The sequence below is a fragment of the Castanea sativa genome, chromosome 12, assembly GCF_040712315.1.
Source record: "Castanea sativa cultivar Marrone di Chiusa Pesio chromosome 12, ASM4071231v1".
Taxonomy (NCBI): Eukaryota; Viridiplantae; Streptophyta; class Magnoliopsida; order Fagales; family Fagaceae; genus Castanea; species Castanea sativa.
The window spans coordinates 22689399-22709439 of record NC_134024.1 but is presented as its reverse complement, the minus strand read 5'-3'; the positions used below and the strand labels follow the sequence as shown (position 1 = coordinate 22709439).

General features: G+C 32.2%; 1 protein-coding gene across 2 annotated transcripts; it reads left to right on the top strand.

The window, feature by feature from the left end:
• The first annotated feature begins 10984 nt into the window (after positions 1-10984).
• Positions 10985-13605, top strand: LOC142619215 (histone-lysine N-methyltransferase, H3 lysine-9 specific SUVH5-like). 2 transcript variants are annotated; one of them, XM_075792286.1, is made up of 2 exons: positions 10985-11202; positions 12459-13605. In XM_075792286.1, exon 2 carries the CDS (start codon positions 12523-12525, stop codon positions 13447-13449), a length of 927 nt encoding a protein of 308 aa, XP_075648401.1. In that variant the 5' UTR covers positions 10985-11202; positions 12459-12522; the 3' UTR covers positions 13450-13605. The 2 variants fall into 2 exon arrangements, with proteins under 2 accessions (XP_075648401.1, XP_075648400.1); XM_075792285.1 differs by having other exon boundaries at positions 11002-11202; positions 12349-13605.
• The last annotated feature ends 6436 nt before the right edge of the window (positions 13606-20041 follow it).

Sequence of the window (20041 nt, the reverse complement as noted above, 5' to 3'; positions counted from 1 at the left end):
CATGGTTTGCAAGGTTTCAAACTTTCAATGATGTAAAATCGTCTTGTTGTAACGTTAGTTCTATAAAAAAGGAAGGAATCCTTTTGGATGCTATTTTTTTTATCCACTTTGGTGCCCTACTCTTTTATTTTTTTTGAGGAAATGGTGCTCTATTTAAAAGAACGAAAAACATGTCCTTATTTGTATAGGAGTGTACTGTGAATTGTAAACTGAGTAAAATGTTTTTTTTTTTTTACTGAAATCAGCTAGTTTTATCTCTTTCTTGGGTAGTTTTTTTTGTTTATATATATATATATATATATATATATATTTGGATAGGTATTTTTTATTGGGTAGCTGTCATATTTTTATATTGCAAATTTTAATACATCATAATTATTTTTTCAATAAAAAAATACAACAATTTTCATGACTTTTTATTTTTGTTGAGTTTCATAATTGTTAAATAGTTAGTATTAACTAACATTTTCTATATAAAAAAAAAAACATGTTAGAATTTTTTTGTTAAGATCTGTTTAGATACCGCTTATTATTAAAAACATTGCAGTAAAATAATTTTTAAACGAGTGAATAGTGTCATAGGACTTAGTTTTAACTTAATATTTGCATTTTTTTTGTATTTGCGGGTCTCGTGAACAGTGCATGGGACCCACATATAAACTGCCAGACGCACATTATCAGTGCAATCCAAACAGATAATAAAAATGTTAGCAAGTATTTGGTATCAAATTTCAATAAATAGAGATATTAATATATATCTACTTTACTAACAAACTAGCCTCTTAGCACGCTCTATTTTAATTTAGAGCATTTATTATAATTTGGGATTCTTACATTTTTTAATCACAAAAAAAAAAAACCTAGGGGTGTGATAAAAAATTATTTCATCTGTAAACTCATAATACTCATCACACCCTCACATTTTTTGTGATTGGAAAATGTAGTAATTCCAAATTATAATATATGCAAATTATTAATTTTCCAAAAAAATAAAAGAGCCTCTAATTTAGAGCATTTATTATAATTTGGGATTCTTACATTTTTTAATCACAAAAAAAAAAAAAAAAAAACCTAGGGATGTGATAAAAAATTATTTTATCTGCAAACTCATAATACTCATCACCCTAACATTTTTTGTGATTGAAAAATGTAATAATTTCAAATTATACTAGATGCAAATTATCAACTTTCCAAAAAAGTAAAAGAGCCTTAAAGAGGCTAGTGTTTATTTTATTGAGTATAGTTGTAACCTTAGGTCACAACCAATTTTATACTTAAACTTTGTACTTTTTCTAATAGCAATTCAATCACAAACTCTCACTAATGTATTTTCGAAAGTTTTCCCTTTTTATTTTTATGTAGGAATTCAAACACAAACAAAACTTGAGGATAATTCAGTAAAAATATATCTTTAACTCCCACGTAAAACTAAATTATTCTTTTTTTCATCAAATCCTAAATTTCAACCTCTTTTATCTCTCCCTCTATTTTTTAAAAATTGCTTTTATTTTTTTAAATTGCTGTTTCTTTAAAATTTTAATTCTCACATTTTTTTTATTTTTATTTTTTTCTGAATCTCTTCTTCCCCGTTTGAAAAGTATATTTTTTATCTGAATTCGATTACTTCTTGGTACTTCCTTTCTTTTGGTTTTTTGTTTTTTTTAAACTCAAATGCTCTTAATTGTTTGGTTGCTCTTTTTTTTATATCTTTTTTTCGGGGAAGTTTTTTTTTTTTTTTTTTGGGAACCATTTAGGGAAGTATGTTGGTTTACTTTAAAGAAAAGAAAGAAAAAAACTGTCCGATCCAAATCCTTTAAAAAGAGTTTGTGTTTGAGTGAAAAGTTTGAAAATATCCCCACACAAAAGGAAAAGATAAGCAAAAAAGAAAAAAAGAAATTTGATACACGTAGATAAGTATATTTTTTATTTGAATTTGTTTACTTCTTGGTCCTTCCTTTCTTTTCAAAATTATTTTTTTTTGGTTTTTGTTTTTTTAAACTCAAATACTCTTAATTGTTCGGTTACTCTTTCTTTTTTCTTGTTCTTTTTTTTTTAGGGAAGTATGTCGGGTTACTTTTTAGAAAAGAAAAAAAAAATTTCTCCTCTCAAAATCACGATTTTTTTTTAAATCTCAGACAAAAATAATTGATTTTTTTTTGGCAAGCAAACAAAAATTATTGAATTTAAAACAAAGTGATAAACATCAATTCATTATTGATAAACTTCTCAGATTCAAATCTTTAAAAAGAGTTTGTGTTTGATTGAAAAGTTTGAAATATCTACACACATAAGGAAAAGATAAGCCAAAGAAAAAAAACTGATACACGTAGATACAAATGATAAAGGTATACAACAAACACTCAAATAGAGTTTTATGCCAAAGTGATTCCTTTTGGGCTTTATTACACGTATAGACAACTTAAAAAAAAAAAAAAGAGTTTGTGCGAGTTAAAACTTTTAAAAAAAAAAAGTTTGAAAATATCCACACACAAAAAAAAAGAAAAAAAAAAGAAAAAGAAAAAAGAAAAACAGATACACGTTTGTGCAAAGGAACAAAAAAGAAAAAGGAAAATATAAGGAAAAAAAAAAGAATTTGAGGCATGTGATATTGAAGTCAATCACAGGTAATAAACAATAGTCAAATATTATTGAATCCCTATAAAATTTTCATTCACCTACAGGTAAGTACACCTCAAATTCTAAATCATTGGTAGTCATGGAAGGTAAGAACTCAAACAATAGTCAATGATGAAGAAAATAAAATAAAAGAAAGAACCACTTGCAATTTAGATTAGAGATGCAGAAGATAGAACTTGAAAAGTCATTTGAATTGTGTAAATTATGTTGAATTGTTTAGAACCCAAATCTGGAAATAGAAGAAGAAGAAAGACGAGGACGTACAATTGAGATTGAATTTGTGTAATTTGAGGAAGAATGAGAGTAAATGTTGTTGGGTTGTAAACTACCAAAGTGTACATGAGTTTGTGGGTAATTAAAGTAAAAAAGTTTTATTTTACATATTTATTCTGTTAGTTAAAAACTTGTAAGTAAATGGTATAGGGGTGTTTTAGAACTATGAAAATGAAAAATTCAAACAAGAGAAGCCTCTTAGATAATAATATAGATAGATGAAAAAAATGTATCAATGGATAATTAGTTTTCCACGCATATATCTAATTAACTGAATTTTGATACCCATAAAGCGGTAAGTATTATATTTAATACAAAACTAGCCTCTAAGCACGTGCTCACGCGCATGCTCAGAGGCTCTTCTATATTTTGGGTAAAATTTAATAATTTGTATCAATTATAATTTTAATATTTAGTACAAAAAACATAATACTCATCGCACATTTAGATTTTTTGTGATTGAAAAATGTAGTAATCCCAAATTATAATTAATGCAAATTATTAAATTTTACCCAAAAAATAGTAACTTTTTAATGTGTGTTTCTTAAAAAAAAAAAAAAAAAAACTTTTTAACAAAAAGAAATATTTTTGGCCAATTAAAAAAATAAAGAAAGAGAAAAGTGTGAAGTTTGCTTCTAAATAAGTAGGTTAGTGAGAGAGTAATCCTATTTTATAGGCAATGTTTTAGTGAGAGTAGAAGATGTATTTTTACCTTGTTGTCTTTTAGTACTGTCTCTACTTAAACTTAGAAAAATATAAGTATTTTGGACTAAAAAAAATCTCTTAAATAGTAATATAGGTATATTTTTATTTATACGAGGGCCACACTCATTCACGAAATAATACAATTTGCAACGCCATGTTTCACGAATTTTGAGCCATTTTGTGTTTAATTGACAAAATGCGACATCGTGTACCTATTTTACCGGGAAAGTTATAAAATTTGAGACAATGACTCATTAAAAATAAAATTTTAAATAGAGAGATAAATACAACTAAAATTATCACACTTAAAAGTCCACACCAAATTATTAGAAAAAAACAAAAAAGGGTACAAAGTAAGTGCAGTTTGACAGTTTCAAAAGAGAAGGCAGAGAGGCAGAGTAATAAACTATATTATTATTCTCTCTTCGATTGGGAGCGACGAGGAAACAGAGAGAGAAATATATTCAAAAAGCACTTCAAAAAAGTATGTTTACTATTTTCCATTTCTATTCTTTCATTCATGGACATTGTTTTTTCTTTTCTTTAACTTTTTCTTTGTTTTCCAAAAACCAGTTTTATGTTTTTTCTTTTTGAAGTTAACTATCTTTTTTTCTTTTTTTGCTTATAATTTTTTGATAATTAAGTTTGCATATAAGAGGAAATCAAACTGCATTGCACGATAAGAGAGGCCTTTCTTTTTCTTTCTTTTTTCGATAGTAAAGAAGGGCCTATTAGAAGAGAGAACAAAAATAAAATGATTGTCAAGAAAAGTAAACATGTTATATATATATATATATTGGTGATGATTTTTCAACAACTATTTAGTAAAATTACGTTTTAAAATTTATATTTTTTTTCATAAAAAGTTTGAAAGTTTGAAAATTTATAGTTGATAGTTGAAGAGGGTAACAGATTAAAATTTATAATTTTCAAAATACTAAATTAATCCCTAAAGTTTAAAAAATAAAAGATAAAATCTTATAATTTCAAATGTTAAATTAAACTTCAACTCATATAAGTGAAATAACATTGTGTTTTAGACTTAATAGTACTAAGTGTTTGATTTTTACTTAACTACCTTTGAAACTATACTGTTCAATTTGTTACTTTTTTTTTTTTTTTTTTTTTTGAGAGAGTTTCAACCTATGGCGTCCGCTCTTGATAATAGATTTTTATCATTAGACCAAGACACTAATCAGTTTTTGGTGTAGGCGGAGATTGAATCCCATATCTCTTATACAACCATCTGAGACTTTACCAATTGAGCTAACTGGAACCCACTTACTTTTTGAAAGTTTAGGGTTTAGTTACTTACACCTTTTAAAATGTAATTTTTTCTCCGAAGTACTTTTTATTTAAATCAAACACACTTTCTAGCTTAGGAAAAAAAAAGCATTTTTTGAGTGAAAAATTAGAAAAATATATAAAACTAGTCGCTAACCTGTGTAGAAAAACTATTAACTCTGAAAGAAAATTCAATAATGAGTAAATAGATATTCTGAAAAAAAAAATTATTGGAAATTAATCCAAACAAATAATTAACCAACCGAAAATATAGCTTTTAATAAGAAAACAAAAAATCACATGAACCTAAATACAAAGTATTTGAGGTGAAGAATTAAGATCAACCTACTGAGACGTAAATACCAAAAATCCTAAGACTTAAAACTTCAAAATTTATATAATCCCTAAATTCTACTTCAGAACCAAACCAAATTCAACAAATTTACATATAACATACTAAATAAAAATATATCGTTCCTTAGGCTGGAAAACATAGGTTGCAGGTAAACTACCAGATAAACTTTTTTTCTTAAAAATTAGCGCACTTTCTATTTGAATATATCTCATGCACGTTTGATACATATTTTCCTAAAAACTAACGCACACTAAACTCAGTAGTTTACTCCTTTTCAGATCTTAAATTTTAGTTTCTTAAAAATTCATTCCGTCTAACCTCACTAACAATAAATAAATTCAAATTAAAAAATTACATTCAACTCAAAATAATAAAAAAGAACCTTATTATAGATGCAGAGTGCGTACAATAAGGCTAATCTTATTTAATAGTTCGTATTTTATAATCATCAATGAACCGTTGAAGTTTTTTTTTTTTTTATACGAAAACCGTTGAAGTTAAATTATGTATATAAAAATAAATATGTATGTATTATACATCCAATTATTAACTTTGGATAGTTATAGAAAAAAAACTGGGGAGTTATTCAAAAATAATAATTAACGTCGGATAGCAAATTAACTTGGGCATTGGGATGGGTCGGTTTTAGATATTCTTTATTTTGTTAAAAATCAAAAATTAAAAACTAAAAATATAGTTGTAAAATAATTTTTAAAGGTAAAAATGTTGCTTAAAAACTTATTTTTATAAAAAAATTTGTTAAAAAGTAAGATTTATGGATTTTATAAACAGTACACGTAACCCACTAATATCCACGGTCTCCGTTTATTTGGCTGGTGTAAACAGTATAAAGATAAAAAAGTCAAAAATCACGGTTTGAAAAAAAAAAAAAAAGACATGAAAAGTCAGAAACGCAGACTCATGGTAGAATAATTTCTACCCAAATGAACACAAGGGATAAAATGATGGCTTTATAGAGTTTAGTAGACTATAGACTAGACAGTACAGAGTAGAGTAGAGCAGTAGGTATTCAATTAATATTTCAATCACCTTAGAGGCTTAGACATCACTATCAAACATTGCTTTCTGCAGACTCTGATCACAATTCACAGCCTTTTCAGTTTTTAGTGTCCATCTTTGCGTGACCCCCAAACCAAAACAAACAATACTATCTTTTTTTTTTTTTTACTGACATATTCATGTGATAGACTGAGTGTTGTAAAAATTAAAAAATTTCATGAATTTATGTGATGTTAATTATAATTAGAGTTCCCATTTGGCCATTGAGCAATTTCTTGTGAGTGCTTTTATTATATTATTAGTTATTATTAGTTACTATGTAGATTTCTTTGTGTATCTCTATATTAGTTTTTTCTTTTTATAATTATCTGGTGTATAGAGATTTCCTTTTGTGATTGTTATATGTTTGATATCTTTTGCTTAAGATGTTATTTTTTTTCTGGGTAATTAATATTCTATTAAATATGTTTTTTTTTTTGGTACCTGTTTGGTGTTTTTTTTTTCCTTTGTGATTGATATGTTTGATTACTTTGATGTCTATTCACTCATGTTTTGGTCTGTGATGTAACAAGTTGTTTCTTTTTAAATAGATCCCACTTAATAAAATACAAAAAATTATTAAAATGGTTATTAAAAAGATAAAAAAATTTGTCAAAAAAAGACTACTTGTTTGACATGTTAGTTTTAATACAATAACTCACATTTTAAATAATATTATAAATTTTTTTACACATTTTTTTACTTATATATATATATATATATATATAAAAAAAAAAAAACTCAAACTACCCTACCAGACACCCCCTAAAAGCTATAAAAAAAAAAATTACAAAAACTTGTTATTAACGGAAACTTATGAAGCCCGCCAACACATCCCAAAAAAAATTAACAAGTTGTTTCTTTTTATGTGCATAAACATGTTTGTTTGTTTTTTTTTTAATATTAATTCTTCTAAATGGATATGATTGTTGGAATCTTTGCCTGAAATTTTTTGTTTTTAAAATTAATTCATGAAGGTTTATCATTTATGGGCTCGCAATAAGAGGGGGAAAAAGTCTATTGGCACGAATAAAAACTCCACCGACAATTTGTTACTGAGAGATTAAAAATGACACTTGATGTGAAGAAATAAAACTCCTTTTTATTTTCTATTTCATATATTTAATTTCCAAAATACTTGTATTAGAGGTCTGTATAGTACTATTATTTAAATAATAATTTTTAGTATTTAAATACTATTATGCGTATTTTTATAATACTTTTTAATTTATATGTATTTTCACTGCATTTTATTAAAACATTAATTTTTTTTAATTATGTCTCTTTTTTCATACACAACAACCATCGTCCACTTTTTTTATTCATCCTTGAGATATGTAAAATAAAGAATAAATATCAAAATGTAAAATAAATAATATTAGTGTAAATTTACACAGTTACTATAATAAACTTATAAATTTATACAATTATACAAAAACTTATATGAGTCATTTTAGGTAAAACTGTTTAAATTCTACCAATTTTTCTCTTTACACGGACCGAATTGCTCTTCAAGGAAACTTCTTAACTCAACTATTGTGACTATACATTACTTAAAGAATAATAAGAACAAGTCCGGTTTAGGTATAAGGTGAATTAAGACAATTAATTAAGAATTATAACCAATTACTTAAAAATAAGTTATCACCAAAATTACCAAGTTAAAATATCAATATAAGAACACAAAAATTTAGGTGAGTACATAAATAAGTGTGGTTATTGTGAGTTGACACCTAAAATTGTCGACTCAACTATTGTGACTATATATTACTCAAACAAGTTCATCAAAAAAAATATTACTAAAACAATTATAAGCACAAGTTTAGGTATGCTGTCAATTAAGAAAATCAAACATTTAAAAAAAATATTATCTTCAAAATCATCAAGCTAAGATGTCAACCATGTACAAGAACACATAAATTTATGTGGAAACATTTTTAAGAGAAACCCATGAAACAAACTTCAAATAAATCTATTACAACTTATTTTCAAGTTTATTCTTAACTTGAGATTTACACCAAATACAACAATATCTTTTCTTTAGAAAGTAACATAAATTCACAGGAGATTTTCGCTCACTTTGGATACAAACTCAAATTTGTCTTTCATCTTATATGTTTCAATGCTAAAAGAAAAAAAAAATTCATTACTTTTCTTTGCTCTCACACATTGTATCTTTGCTCTTTTTTTTTCTCCCACTAGCGCGCACAACCCCCCCCCCCCCCCCCCAAAAGTCACTTAAACATTAATCCAATTTTATAATTTGTTGATTTGTACCACTGTAAATATGTAATGGACACATTTTACCTCACTTAAACATATATCCAAATTTGTAATTTATTGATTTGTCTCACCATAAATAAGTAATTGATACGTTTTACCTACTACATTTAACTATTCACAAATACACCGATTATCCGGTTGTGAAACGAGTACAAAAATAAATACGTGTAATTATTATTATTATTATTGAAGAAAACCAAAAATGAGAATAGTTGAATTAACTTCTAATAGAGAAGTAGAATTCACCTAAAGTATCATGTAACCTACTTTTAATGGAAGTAGAATTGTTTAAGGCTCCAAGCTCATACCAAGAGCTATTATATGATGTGGGCTGGACTTCTAAGTTGCCTTGAACTCAAACAACTCAGTGATATATGTGCTTAGTGTGCGTTTTGATTGTGATGGAAAATTAAAATTATTTTACTATTCAGTTTATTTTTGATATTATTCATAGATTCTACTGCACTTTTTGGTACTATTTATAGGCATAGCCTTACTGTTTTACATTTATCTAACGTACTTTCAGTAATAAGTTTTCAGTTTCAACAAAATTAGCGATAATCAAACGCACCCTTAGTGTGCGTTTGGTTACCGATTAAAAAGTCGGCTTATTTTACTATTTAGTTTATTTTTGCTATTATTTATGGGCTCCACTGCATATTTTGGTACTATGCATGAGTCTCACTGTACTATTTCAGCTAGTTTTATTTTTATCTATTGGTTTTCACAATGATCCTTCCAAGTCAAACACATCAAAGGTACAGATAACCTTATCACTGATTACCTTTCTAGAAAGCCTCCAGTCCTTCATACCACAATAATTCCTCCACCCTTATTTGTATACCCAATAACAGATCCATCCTCATCCTCATACCCCTCTACTTCATCTTCTAATGATATCATGAATATGATAGAAACCCTTCCCCCAGAAATAAAAGAGCAAATAAAAACCCTAACCCTCCAAGCCAGATCCAAAAGAATCATTCGAGTCCTCCATGATTACCTCAAACAATACCAAAGCCATTTCCTTGCCCTTTTCCCAGAAATTGAGCAACCATGGAAAACTCCATTTGCATTTTGGATATCAAACTGGACTGTTGCACATTACCTTTATATGTGGTACTTATTCAATGAGTACTATTTGTGCTTCCATTTTGAACCACAATTCTATTCATACATTTTTCCTCGAGAGAATAAGTATTTGCACAAATTCTGGCGAGAAATTTTGAAAAATGATGCTCATGATGGTCAATGGTTCAAATATCACAGAATAGATCACTCTCGTTTTGGTCACAAAATTACTTCTGCATGTATAGTAGCAAAGCTAAATTCCAAAAATAATGTTCACACAGAAAGAATTTTCCACCCTCCAGATGTACATTGGGTAACAAATGCTGATGGTACTCTTCACACACACATGGACATATCTTGGATATCCTGTCACTATTCACTCATAATGGCAGAATTTCTCAATCAGGGAATCTTCCCAGACATAGTACCAGCCGACCCAGATGTTTGCAGACAGCAATGGCCACATGAAGACCATTGGGAAATGCCTAATCCTTTTGGCTTCGATGATCCTTATTACCATAACCATGACCCAGATGCAGATATTGATGAAGAATGGTTTCAAGGAAGAGATGATTAAAGATAGATATGTATAAAAGATATATGTAAAAAAAAAAAAAAAGTTGCGGGACCCACTTTTGGTTTTTTCTTTCTCTATTGCCGTCACACTTTCTTCAAGCTACCAACTATGCATTGCATGATAGCTTCGTCTTTTTTCTCAGTTTCATTATATCTATTGTCAGCAATGAATCCGAAAGCGAATATTTTCTGCACATCCAAAAGACAACTAGCACAGAACCCTCACACATTTTGGACAACTGTAAAGAAGAAAGTCGGCACTTACATCTCTTGACTGTAAAATATTTTGTCTTTTTGTATATTATTTGCCTATAAATAGGCCTCTTGTTTCCTTAGTTCAGGAAAACTAAAAAGACTGGAAAGACTTGAGAGAGTTGAAAAAATTTCAGAGTTGTAAAATTAGAGAGAAATAGAGAGTTAGCCACTTGTGTAATATTCCCCAGTTTATGTCTTCCAGTCCAGTAAAAAACTTGTTCAATCTAATAATATCCTTCAGTTTGTTGTATCTTGTTCTATGTTCTATTCCATATTTTGCTGTTATTTTCTATAGTATTTTAGCAATATATATCATTAATAAGCTTCCATAATCTTCTTACACTCCTATTATTCAGTTAATATGTTGGTCTTGTAGTTATTTTTATAGTTTACCTTAATCCGTGCTTATTCTATTTCACTTTCCCGTAGCTTCCTTCGTAATGTTTTAGTTTGGTTTTCGTCCTTTAGTTGTTCTTCGTCTTTTTGCATTCATTTTCATTTCCTCAACACGCAAACAAAAACAATGCTTACTGCTCTCAAGTCTTTTCACTTTCAGTGACCATCTTTGCATTGCATGACTCTAAATTTCACCAAAACAGTGTGTGTTTTCTCTGAGATTCATAGCATTTCAAGTCTTTGGTTGTTGTTTCTTCACTACCTTCTGCCTATTCAACTCATATTAGGCTTCTGAAGTACCAAGTAAAGTAAGTGTACCCATTGGGTTATTGAGCAACTTTCTTGAACTTGCAAGTGCTTTTTATCCTATTACAAGTGATTTCTCTGTGTTTCTATGTTATTTGTTTGAGTTGTTTCTTATTATCATCTGGGCTATATAGAGATTTTGTTTTTGTGATTATACTATGTTTGATGTCTTTTGCTTTTAAAAATATTATATTTTCTTTTTTTTTTGGAGGAAAAAATATATTAATTTTTCTGGGTTAATCTTCGATTAAAAACATGCTTTACCTGTTTCATGTCTTTCCTTGTAATATGTGTTGATGTTAAGTGCTTATTATCCTATTACGTATATTTCTTTGTGTGTTTCTGTATTAGTTGTTTCCTATTATCATCTGGATCATATAGATATTTTCTTTTTGTGATGGTAATATGTTTGATGTTTTTGGCTTTTAAGATATTACCTTTTTTTGGGTAATCTTCTATTAAAAACTTGCTTTACCTGTTTGATGTCTTTCATTTTTCGATTGTAATACGTTTGATGTATAGTTTAGTAACTCTTGCTTTGTGGAATTTGTTAAAAATTGTCCCAAATTCCTAATTTCCCTAATTTGATTTGGTTTGGATTTTCTTAGTATGTATGAAATGTCTATTCCTTGGTAAACAAGTAATGGCACTCCTTGTCTACGGATGTAGGTATTGATGCCTACTTGTAATTGCCCAAAGGTCTCTCACATGTGGAGGAACTTCTGATTAATTTGAGTTCTAAAGTGATTTTGAAACTTCTGAGTACTTTTTGGGTGTGCAAACACTTGTGAATTCATGCCTTGCTACTCACAGATGTAGCCTATTGCTGAACCATGTCAATTCTTAGTGTTCTATCTTCTGTGTGGTTGTGTTTATTTTTAAATTATTATTATTATTATTATTATTAGTATTATTTTGAGATCTTTCTATAGCCATAACATTTTTCACAATCAATCAAATTGCTATCATAGCTTTTGCATTTACAACATTTTTTATGTCTATTCACTCATGTTTTGCTTTGTGGAGTACAAGTTCTCTTAGTTTATAATGCACAAACATGTTTGTGTTTCTCTTTAAATTATTATTATTTTTTATATGGATATGGATGTTGTAATTTTTGTCTGATATATGGTTCTACTTCTATATAGGTGTTCCTATAAATCCTTTGAAAAATAAAATTATAACGCATGATGGGTTTGTTTAATCCATCTATGCCTACAAAACAACGAGGTTTTAAATCTTCCTCCATCTCTAGCAGAGCTTGTGGTGCGTTTGTGCGTCAGAGTGTTCCAAGTGAAGCTAAAGATAGTAATGCAACTGTGATGCGTGATAAAAGTGCTTCTAAATTCAATCAGCCTAATGCTCCTAATAGCAGTGCTAAGGATATGCACAAAGTGCCAAGCTTTGGTCGATCAATTTCTGCTTCTTCTAATGTCAGTGTTCTAGGTAAGAAGAGGAAGCCCATGGAAGAATGGAAGCCATTGGTTTCAGATGAGAAATGTGATGGAACTTCTAAAAGAACTAGCATGAGCTATACGTACAAACAAAATGAGGATGTTGTGAATCAAAAGCGTAGAGTTTGGTCCAAGTATTTCAAACCTATTGTTAGTCCTCGAAAGAAAGTGGAGGCGGCTTTGAATCTATTCAGAGAGTTGTTGAGCAAGCGCATGAGAGAAATGAAAGCAGAGTCAGACTTCAAAAGTGGGGCAACCAGGGCTGCTTATATGGAAGTGGCAAAGGATCTTCAATGGGAACGAAAATGGGTTAACGTAGACAAACGGATAGGACCTGTTCCTGGAATTGAAGTTGGTGACAAGTTTGAGTGTGCAACTGAACTGAATGTTATTGGTCTTCATCGTCAATTTCAGCATGGTATTGATTACGTGATGAAGGGTAAACAAAAATTGGCCACAAGTATTGTTGCTTCCGGTCGTTATGCCAATTACATGAGATCACCTGAGGTATTGGTTTATATAGGTCAAGGTGGGAATCCAAGGGCTGGAAAAAGTGAACCAAAAGACCAGAAGCTTGAGCGTGGAAACCTTGCTTTGAAGAATAGTATGGAAGCCGGAACTCATGTAAGGGTAATTCGAGGCATTGAAGGTTCTAAGGCTTCGAAAAACATGATATATGTCTATGATGGCCTGTATGTTGTGGATAAATTTACACAAGGAAGAGGAGAATTTGGCAAGCTTGTATTCAAGTTTGAGTTGAAAAGGATTCCGGGGCAACCAAAGCTTACTATATAGGAGATGAATGTGGAAATGTTTTCTAGTTTTGCAATGCTATGTAGAAGTTTTCTGTTTTGTTTTTCTTTTTGTTTTGCTTTCAAATCAGTAAGGATTTCTCTGTTTTGTAAACTTAGCTTTATATGATTGAAGTGTTAATTTTAAGTGTTTGATAAATACTGTTGTAAATGTCTAGATATCATGGGTGGTTAGAAGAAATTATAAAGGGTTATCTAAGAAACTTTGAGGAAAAAAATAAAAAGCAATTAAGATTTCTCCATTCAAAGTAATTAATTAAACCAAGTACATTCTGAGAGGAATTTTGAGGAGTATTGGCCGGCTTGCACTTTTGATTGTTGGCTATGTTATGACCCATATTTGAATTATAAGTATTTAAATTTAGGCGTACTGATAAATTTTTATGATAGGAATTAGAATTGGTTTTTATGTTTTAGGATTTGTTGTTGAGATTATTTTATTCTTAGCTATTTATGTAGGATAAATGCATTATTGAGAATTAAATATAAAATTAATTAAAATGTCTACTTTCTCTCTCAAGCTTAGAAAATTGATTATCTCAAATTAACTATCTTTTATATTCGTTAAATTATTCCGGTTCACAACGGTGGCAAGTGAAGCGATGGTGGTAATTGTATTATTGCTGAGCACCCAGCCACCAGCACCATTTAACTGCCGCCAATCACCATTGTCATCGAGAATTTTATGTGTAAATCAAAAATCAAAGAGTTCTATTTTTGACCAAAATGACGAAAAACAAGTAATTTTTCCCTAAATCATTTTGCATTTCTTTTTTGAATGTTCTACTTATTACCTGAACTCTTCCGCTCCTTTCAAACCCTTTAGTAACAAGGGAGGTGCCATTAAACCATTTGGGTAGTCAGGGAAATCATTTTACATTGACACCGAAACAAATGGAGACTAAAGTTTGTGTTAATTATAAATAGGTGCCACACTCGTGAAAATGAAATCATGTATTTCTTAACTTTATAAAAGTTGTTCTTTTTCGGCATAATTAAACATTTTGGTACAAGATTGTATATAATCCTAGAAATTTCTGTAATCTATATTATGGCTGATACTTTACCTGAAATTCCAAAAAAAAAAACTATTATAAAAAGATCTAAGAGGACCAGAAAAGTTTTTCTTAAAAAATTCATTCACAAATTATTCCTTAAACTCTTCCCTTAAACCATCCCTAAAACCTTAGTAACAACTAAGTAGATCACTGCTGTAAGTGCACAATTGCACCTGGACCCCAAAGACAACTACGGGCTCAGGCCCAATAAGCCTTAAACAATCAAATTTGTAGAGTGCGGGCTTGAAATCTAGGTTAGAGGTACTGAGAACTTGATAACAGGCTAAGAGTTACAAACACTTATAAATAACAAATAATAATTGCAAATAGGCATCTTCAGACATAAGCCGAGGACTACTTCTGTATTATTTCTCTTTCTTTCTTAAAAGTTATAATTCTTAATTTCTTTCTTAGTTACAGAAAAAACTCTCCCTTCTTTGGCGTTCATCCCCCTTAAATACTTCTTTTCCTGATACTTTATCCACGTGTTGCTCCAACCCCCTCTCTCCTAGATATTTCTTTTCTTAGTGTCTTTGAATAGTGACCAGAAGTTTCAGTTCTACTGTTCAGGGGTCACTTCCTCATTAATGCGGCTAGGGAGGTAGGTGCAGAGTCTTTAATGTGGAGGTGGCAGCCTTTGCTTTTGGTATTTTTCTAACACCGGTGTACCTTGAAGGTTCAGGGTTTCCCCCCTTTAACCAACAGTCTTTCCGGAATATTGCCTTGACCTTCATAGTGAAGCTTCGAGTTCTCCTGGGTCTATCCGAGGAGAAACTTACCCTCGGATGTGTCCTCGGACCCTCGGCGTATGGGCCAATTCGCAGTACTAACAAATTCTTAGCTCAAGAGCAGGTCGGCCCTCCTTGCTACAGCCCAAAGGCCCATATGCCCACTTGGGTCCTCTTACTCCCCACAATAGCCCCTCAAAACTCTATTTTTCATCATCCGATGAGAAAAATAGGGTTTTGATTCAACGAGGACTTACCCCACACGTTTTGTAAATAATTGCACGTGTGGAGACCATTTCGCGTTCCAGAGGATGCCACTTGGCAGTTTTATTTTAAAAAACGCGCGCATTTATTAGCGTAAGTTACACCTTGTCCCCCACGTTCAATGGTGAGATGAGCATCCAACGGCCCTTGTTACTCCATGAAAATTTGGGCGGGATAAATGCAATTTCGAGGCCGTTTCCCGCACGTCGTGACGCTTCGGGAACCTGCGCCCTCATTTATTTCCTCAAAGGCTAATCCCATCAAAACATCAGTAATCACCTTTTTTCTGCAGAAATCCGTGGAAATTCGCACAACTTGAAATTTGTAAGTTCTTATTCTTTTTCCTTAACCCTTTCTCCTCGGATCTTGTCCTCGTCTCCCCTTCTAACTGTTCCCCCTCTTAGAACTTAGTCTTTCGTTTCTTTCTGATGGGAAATATTAAGTGTCTAGTAGATACCGCCGCTGGGATGGAAGGTTTTAGGGCCAAGTATCGCATTCCCAGCGACGTAGGTTTAAAATACTGCCCGGTAGAAGCCGTAGCTGGTTCTAGGAAAATCGGAGAGTTCATCATCCCAATGGTCGCCTTCGTAGAAGGTGGGATGACCCTCCCAATGAAACCCGTAACTAGGGAGTACCTCCGCAACCACCGGTTGTGTCCCGATCAGTGCGCTCCCAACGTTTTTAGAGTTTTAGGTAGCGTCGATGCTCTAAACGAGCAGATGGGTCTTAACCTTACCTGGCACGACGTTGTTTTCATGTACGAGTGCCATAAACTTACCAATGTAGGTTATTACATCAAATCCCGTTCCAGCGTAGTTAGGTTAATCTCCTGTTTGCCCAAATCTAATAAAGGCATGAAGGATGACTACCTCATCGTCTCTGGCAACTGGCACGACGGCCCCCACTGCCCAGTTGAGTGGGGAGATCCAAGTGCGACACCTTAGGATTTAACTTCCCACCTCATAACTCCCTCTAACGTCTATAAATGTGCATTTGCATTACTTGAACGTCTAACTTTAATTTATTGCATATCCTACGAATCTGACCGTGTTTGTTTATTTTGATGTCTTTTTTGCAGATAAGCAACTCGTGCGCCCACGTTTAAGACATTGCAACATTGTCGATTTGAATCGAGTGCTACGCTCCGAGGTATTCGTCAACGAAGACTTACAAGTTAGGACGGCTCATTTGATACTAGGGTACGACCCTATCTCTTCGGACTTCCAGGAGATCGAGAACGCAATAATTGCGGGTGACCGAAGGCGTAGGAGAATTCACGTAGCCCGACCCCACTTCTTGGCTGACCATGACATTCCCGACGCCCCTCACACCGTTCTGTACCATCGTCCTATTGCGGCAATTCCCCTCGCCACGCACTCTCAGGCAACAGTTATCCCAAAGGAGCAGGTGTCTTCGTCGAACACGTTGGACGAGGAGATAGATAGGTTCCAACTCGAGGACGCCCTACGACCTCGCGAAAGCCCGTTCGTTGTTCTTTCCAACGAGGAAGAAGAAGCAGCCGAGGCCTCTGGGATCGCAGGTCTAGTGATAGCGCATCCAGACGACGGTTCCATTGAAGAAGAGATGGACGAGCTGAAGGACCTTATGACCGCGAGAGGCGCACGAGTGGCAAAGAAGGGAACGAGGGGGTCCCAAGTTCCCCCGGCTTTACCACATGCTCCACCGGATCAGTCCAGCCATTGTAAATGGTAAAGGTGGGCTGGGTGAATCTCCTGGGGAGCCTCCCCTTCTCAATCCTCCGTGAGAATGGAGATTTGGAGAGTTGGTGCAACGCCCGACTCATAGCATCGTTCCCCAAGCCCCTGGAAGGAAGTTTCTTGCACCTGCGAGCTGGCTGGTCGTCCTCCTCACAAGAGGACATTGCGCTGGGGGGTGAGCTTGACCTTGAGCCATAACTACCTCCCCGAACCTCCTCTGAGGAAGGATTAGATGAGGACGGTGAAGACCTACGTCTAGCGCGGCGTAGCTTTCTCTTCAAACGATTAATCTCCTCCTGCATGGCTTTAGCACCATCCTCGTGGGTGCCGCTACCCCCGCCATGAGTATGGCTGGCCCTGGGGTATTCTGTATGGACACTTCCCTCACAATCCCTTTGACGTTCAAGACGCTCGAAAAGATCCTCAGGTTGTGATCCTTGAGACTCTTCATGGTGTGAGCCTAGGCCTGCCATAGTGTCCCAGCTCCTTCTAGACTGGATTTCCCACAGACGACGCCAATTGTAAGTGCACAATTGCACCTGGACCCCAAAGACAACTACGGGCTCAGGCCCAATAAGCCTTAAACAATCAAATTTGTAGAGTGCGGGCTTGAAATCTAAGTTAGAGGTACTGAGAACTTGATAACAGGTTAAGAGTTACAAACACTTGTAAATAACAAATAATAATTGCAAATAGGCCTCCTCGGATATAAGCCGAGGACTACTTCTGTATTATTTCTCTTTCTTTCTTAAAAGTTATAATTCTTAATTTCTTTCTTAGTTACAGAAAAAACCCCCCTTCTTTGGTGTTCATCCCCCTTAAATACTTCTTTTCCTGATGCTTTATCCACGTGTTGCTCCAACCCCCTCCCTCCTAGATATTTCTTTTCTTAGTGCCTTTGAATAGTGACCAGAAGTTTCAATTCTACTGTTCAGGGGTCACTTACTCATTAATGCGGCCAGTGAGGTAGGTGCAGAGTTTTTAATGTGGAGGTGGCAGCCTTTGCTTTTGGTATTTTTCTAACACCGGTGTACCTCGAAGGTTCAGGGTTTTCCCCCCTTTAACCAACAGTCTTTCCGGAATATTGCCTTGACCTTCATAGTGAAGTTTCGAGTTTTCCTAGGTCTATCCGAGGAGAAACTTACCTTCGGATGTGTCCTCGGACCTTCGGCGTATGAGCCGATTCGCAGTACTAACAAATTCTTAGCTCAAGAGCAGGTCAGCCCTCCTTGCTACAGCCCAAAGGCCCATATGCCCACTTGGGTCCTCTTACTCCCCACAACTGCAAGGCTTACTCTAGCTAATGAAACGAGTGTACGATTGGATTTTAATTTTTATCACATTATATCTATATCTATGATTTTATATATAAAATAAATAAATAACCCTTCCTTGAAAATGATCTTTTCAATTAGCCTTCCCTCTCATTGAAACTTGCATTTATGCCAAACTATATATATAAGTTTTCATGTGTTAATAAGGTGAATGCATTTATTTCGATGGATTTTTATTTTATTTTTTTTAGATATGTAGACAATGGAGGGGGAGGTAGAGGTGGTTTACATGTACTAATCATCTTTAGATGGTGCAGTAATCACTTGTATAAAGGAAGTTTTATGGTTTTAATCATAAAAGTTATATAAGAAAAATTTTATTTGGAATACTTAAAAAAAAAATTTGATTTAGAATGTGACATTATTTATCATATTTAGTTGTTTTGGCTACAATTGAAACAAAAACCATCAAAAGGTAAAAAAAAAAAAAAAAAACCACACATGCAATAAAATATGAAAAATAATCATGCCCTTCAATTAGGTTGAAATAATTCAATATTTTTTTAATTCACTAAAGGAATATATTTTTAATTATATTAATCTTAACAACTTATATTTTCTAACTCCTTTAATATATATAATATGAAACCACATAATTGTAATAACCTAAATTTGTGTTATATGATTAAGAAACGGTATTAATACGGTAAAGGATTTTTTATTTAGAGCAAAATTAATCAAACATAGTTCACGTGGACATCAAAGATTTCAAAAGAGAAGCTCTGAAATTTGGATTAATATCTATACTATATATAATAATGGAAGCATAGTATTTAATTTTGTAAAGCTAAAAAATCTCTTACTTTTCTTTGCTCTCACTAAGGGAGTTAATTTTGTACCGAAGATAGTTTCAATTTGGTTAGAGGAACAAAATATTTTGATACTAGCTGATATCAGTGTACCGTTTCAAGATTACCGTTATTTATAAATTTTTAATTTTATATACATACATATACATACATATATATATGTTTGTATTTATTTATGTAAGTATGATTTTTTAATTTCTTATGTTTACCAATATAAAATATAAAATATATATTTTATAAACCTAAATATTAGCCTAAATACATTAACCCAATATATTAGCTAAAATAAAATGTTTTTAAATATTTTTTCAATTTAATATTTTTTTAAAATTGTACGAGCTAAAACACACAAAAATATCCCCAAGACAATCGGCACAAGCCGTCACAACCAGGATTTTTATCTAGTACATTTTAGAGGATCGTACTAGTACCAGTTTAATGACCGGTACAATATATTTTCTTAATACGGTTGGTACCGATATAATATTGATTTCCTTGATTGTAGGGGTGTTAAGTGGGTTGAAATGGGCCATATCACATTCATGTCAACTTAACACGACCTGTTTATTAAACATGTCAAGTGGGTCGGGTTATGTCAACTTGCCTCATTAACAAACAATATTAAGATTGAAGGATCATGACATGAATATTAAATGAGTTAGGT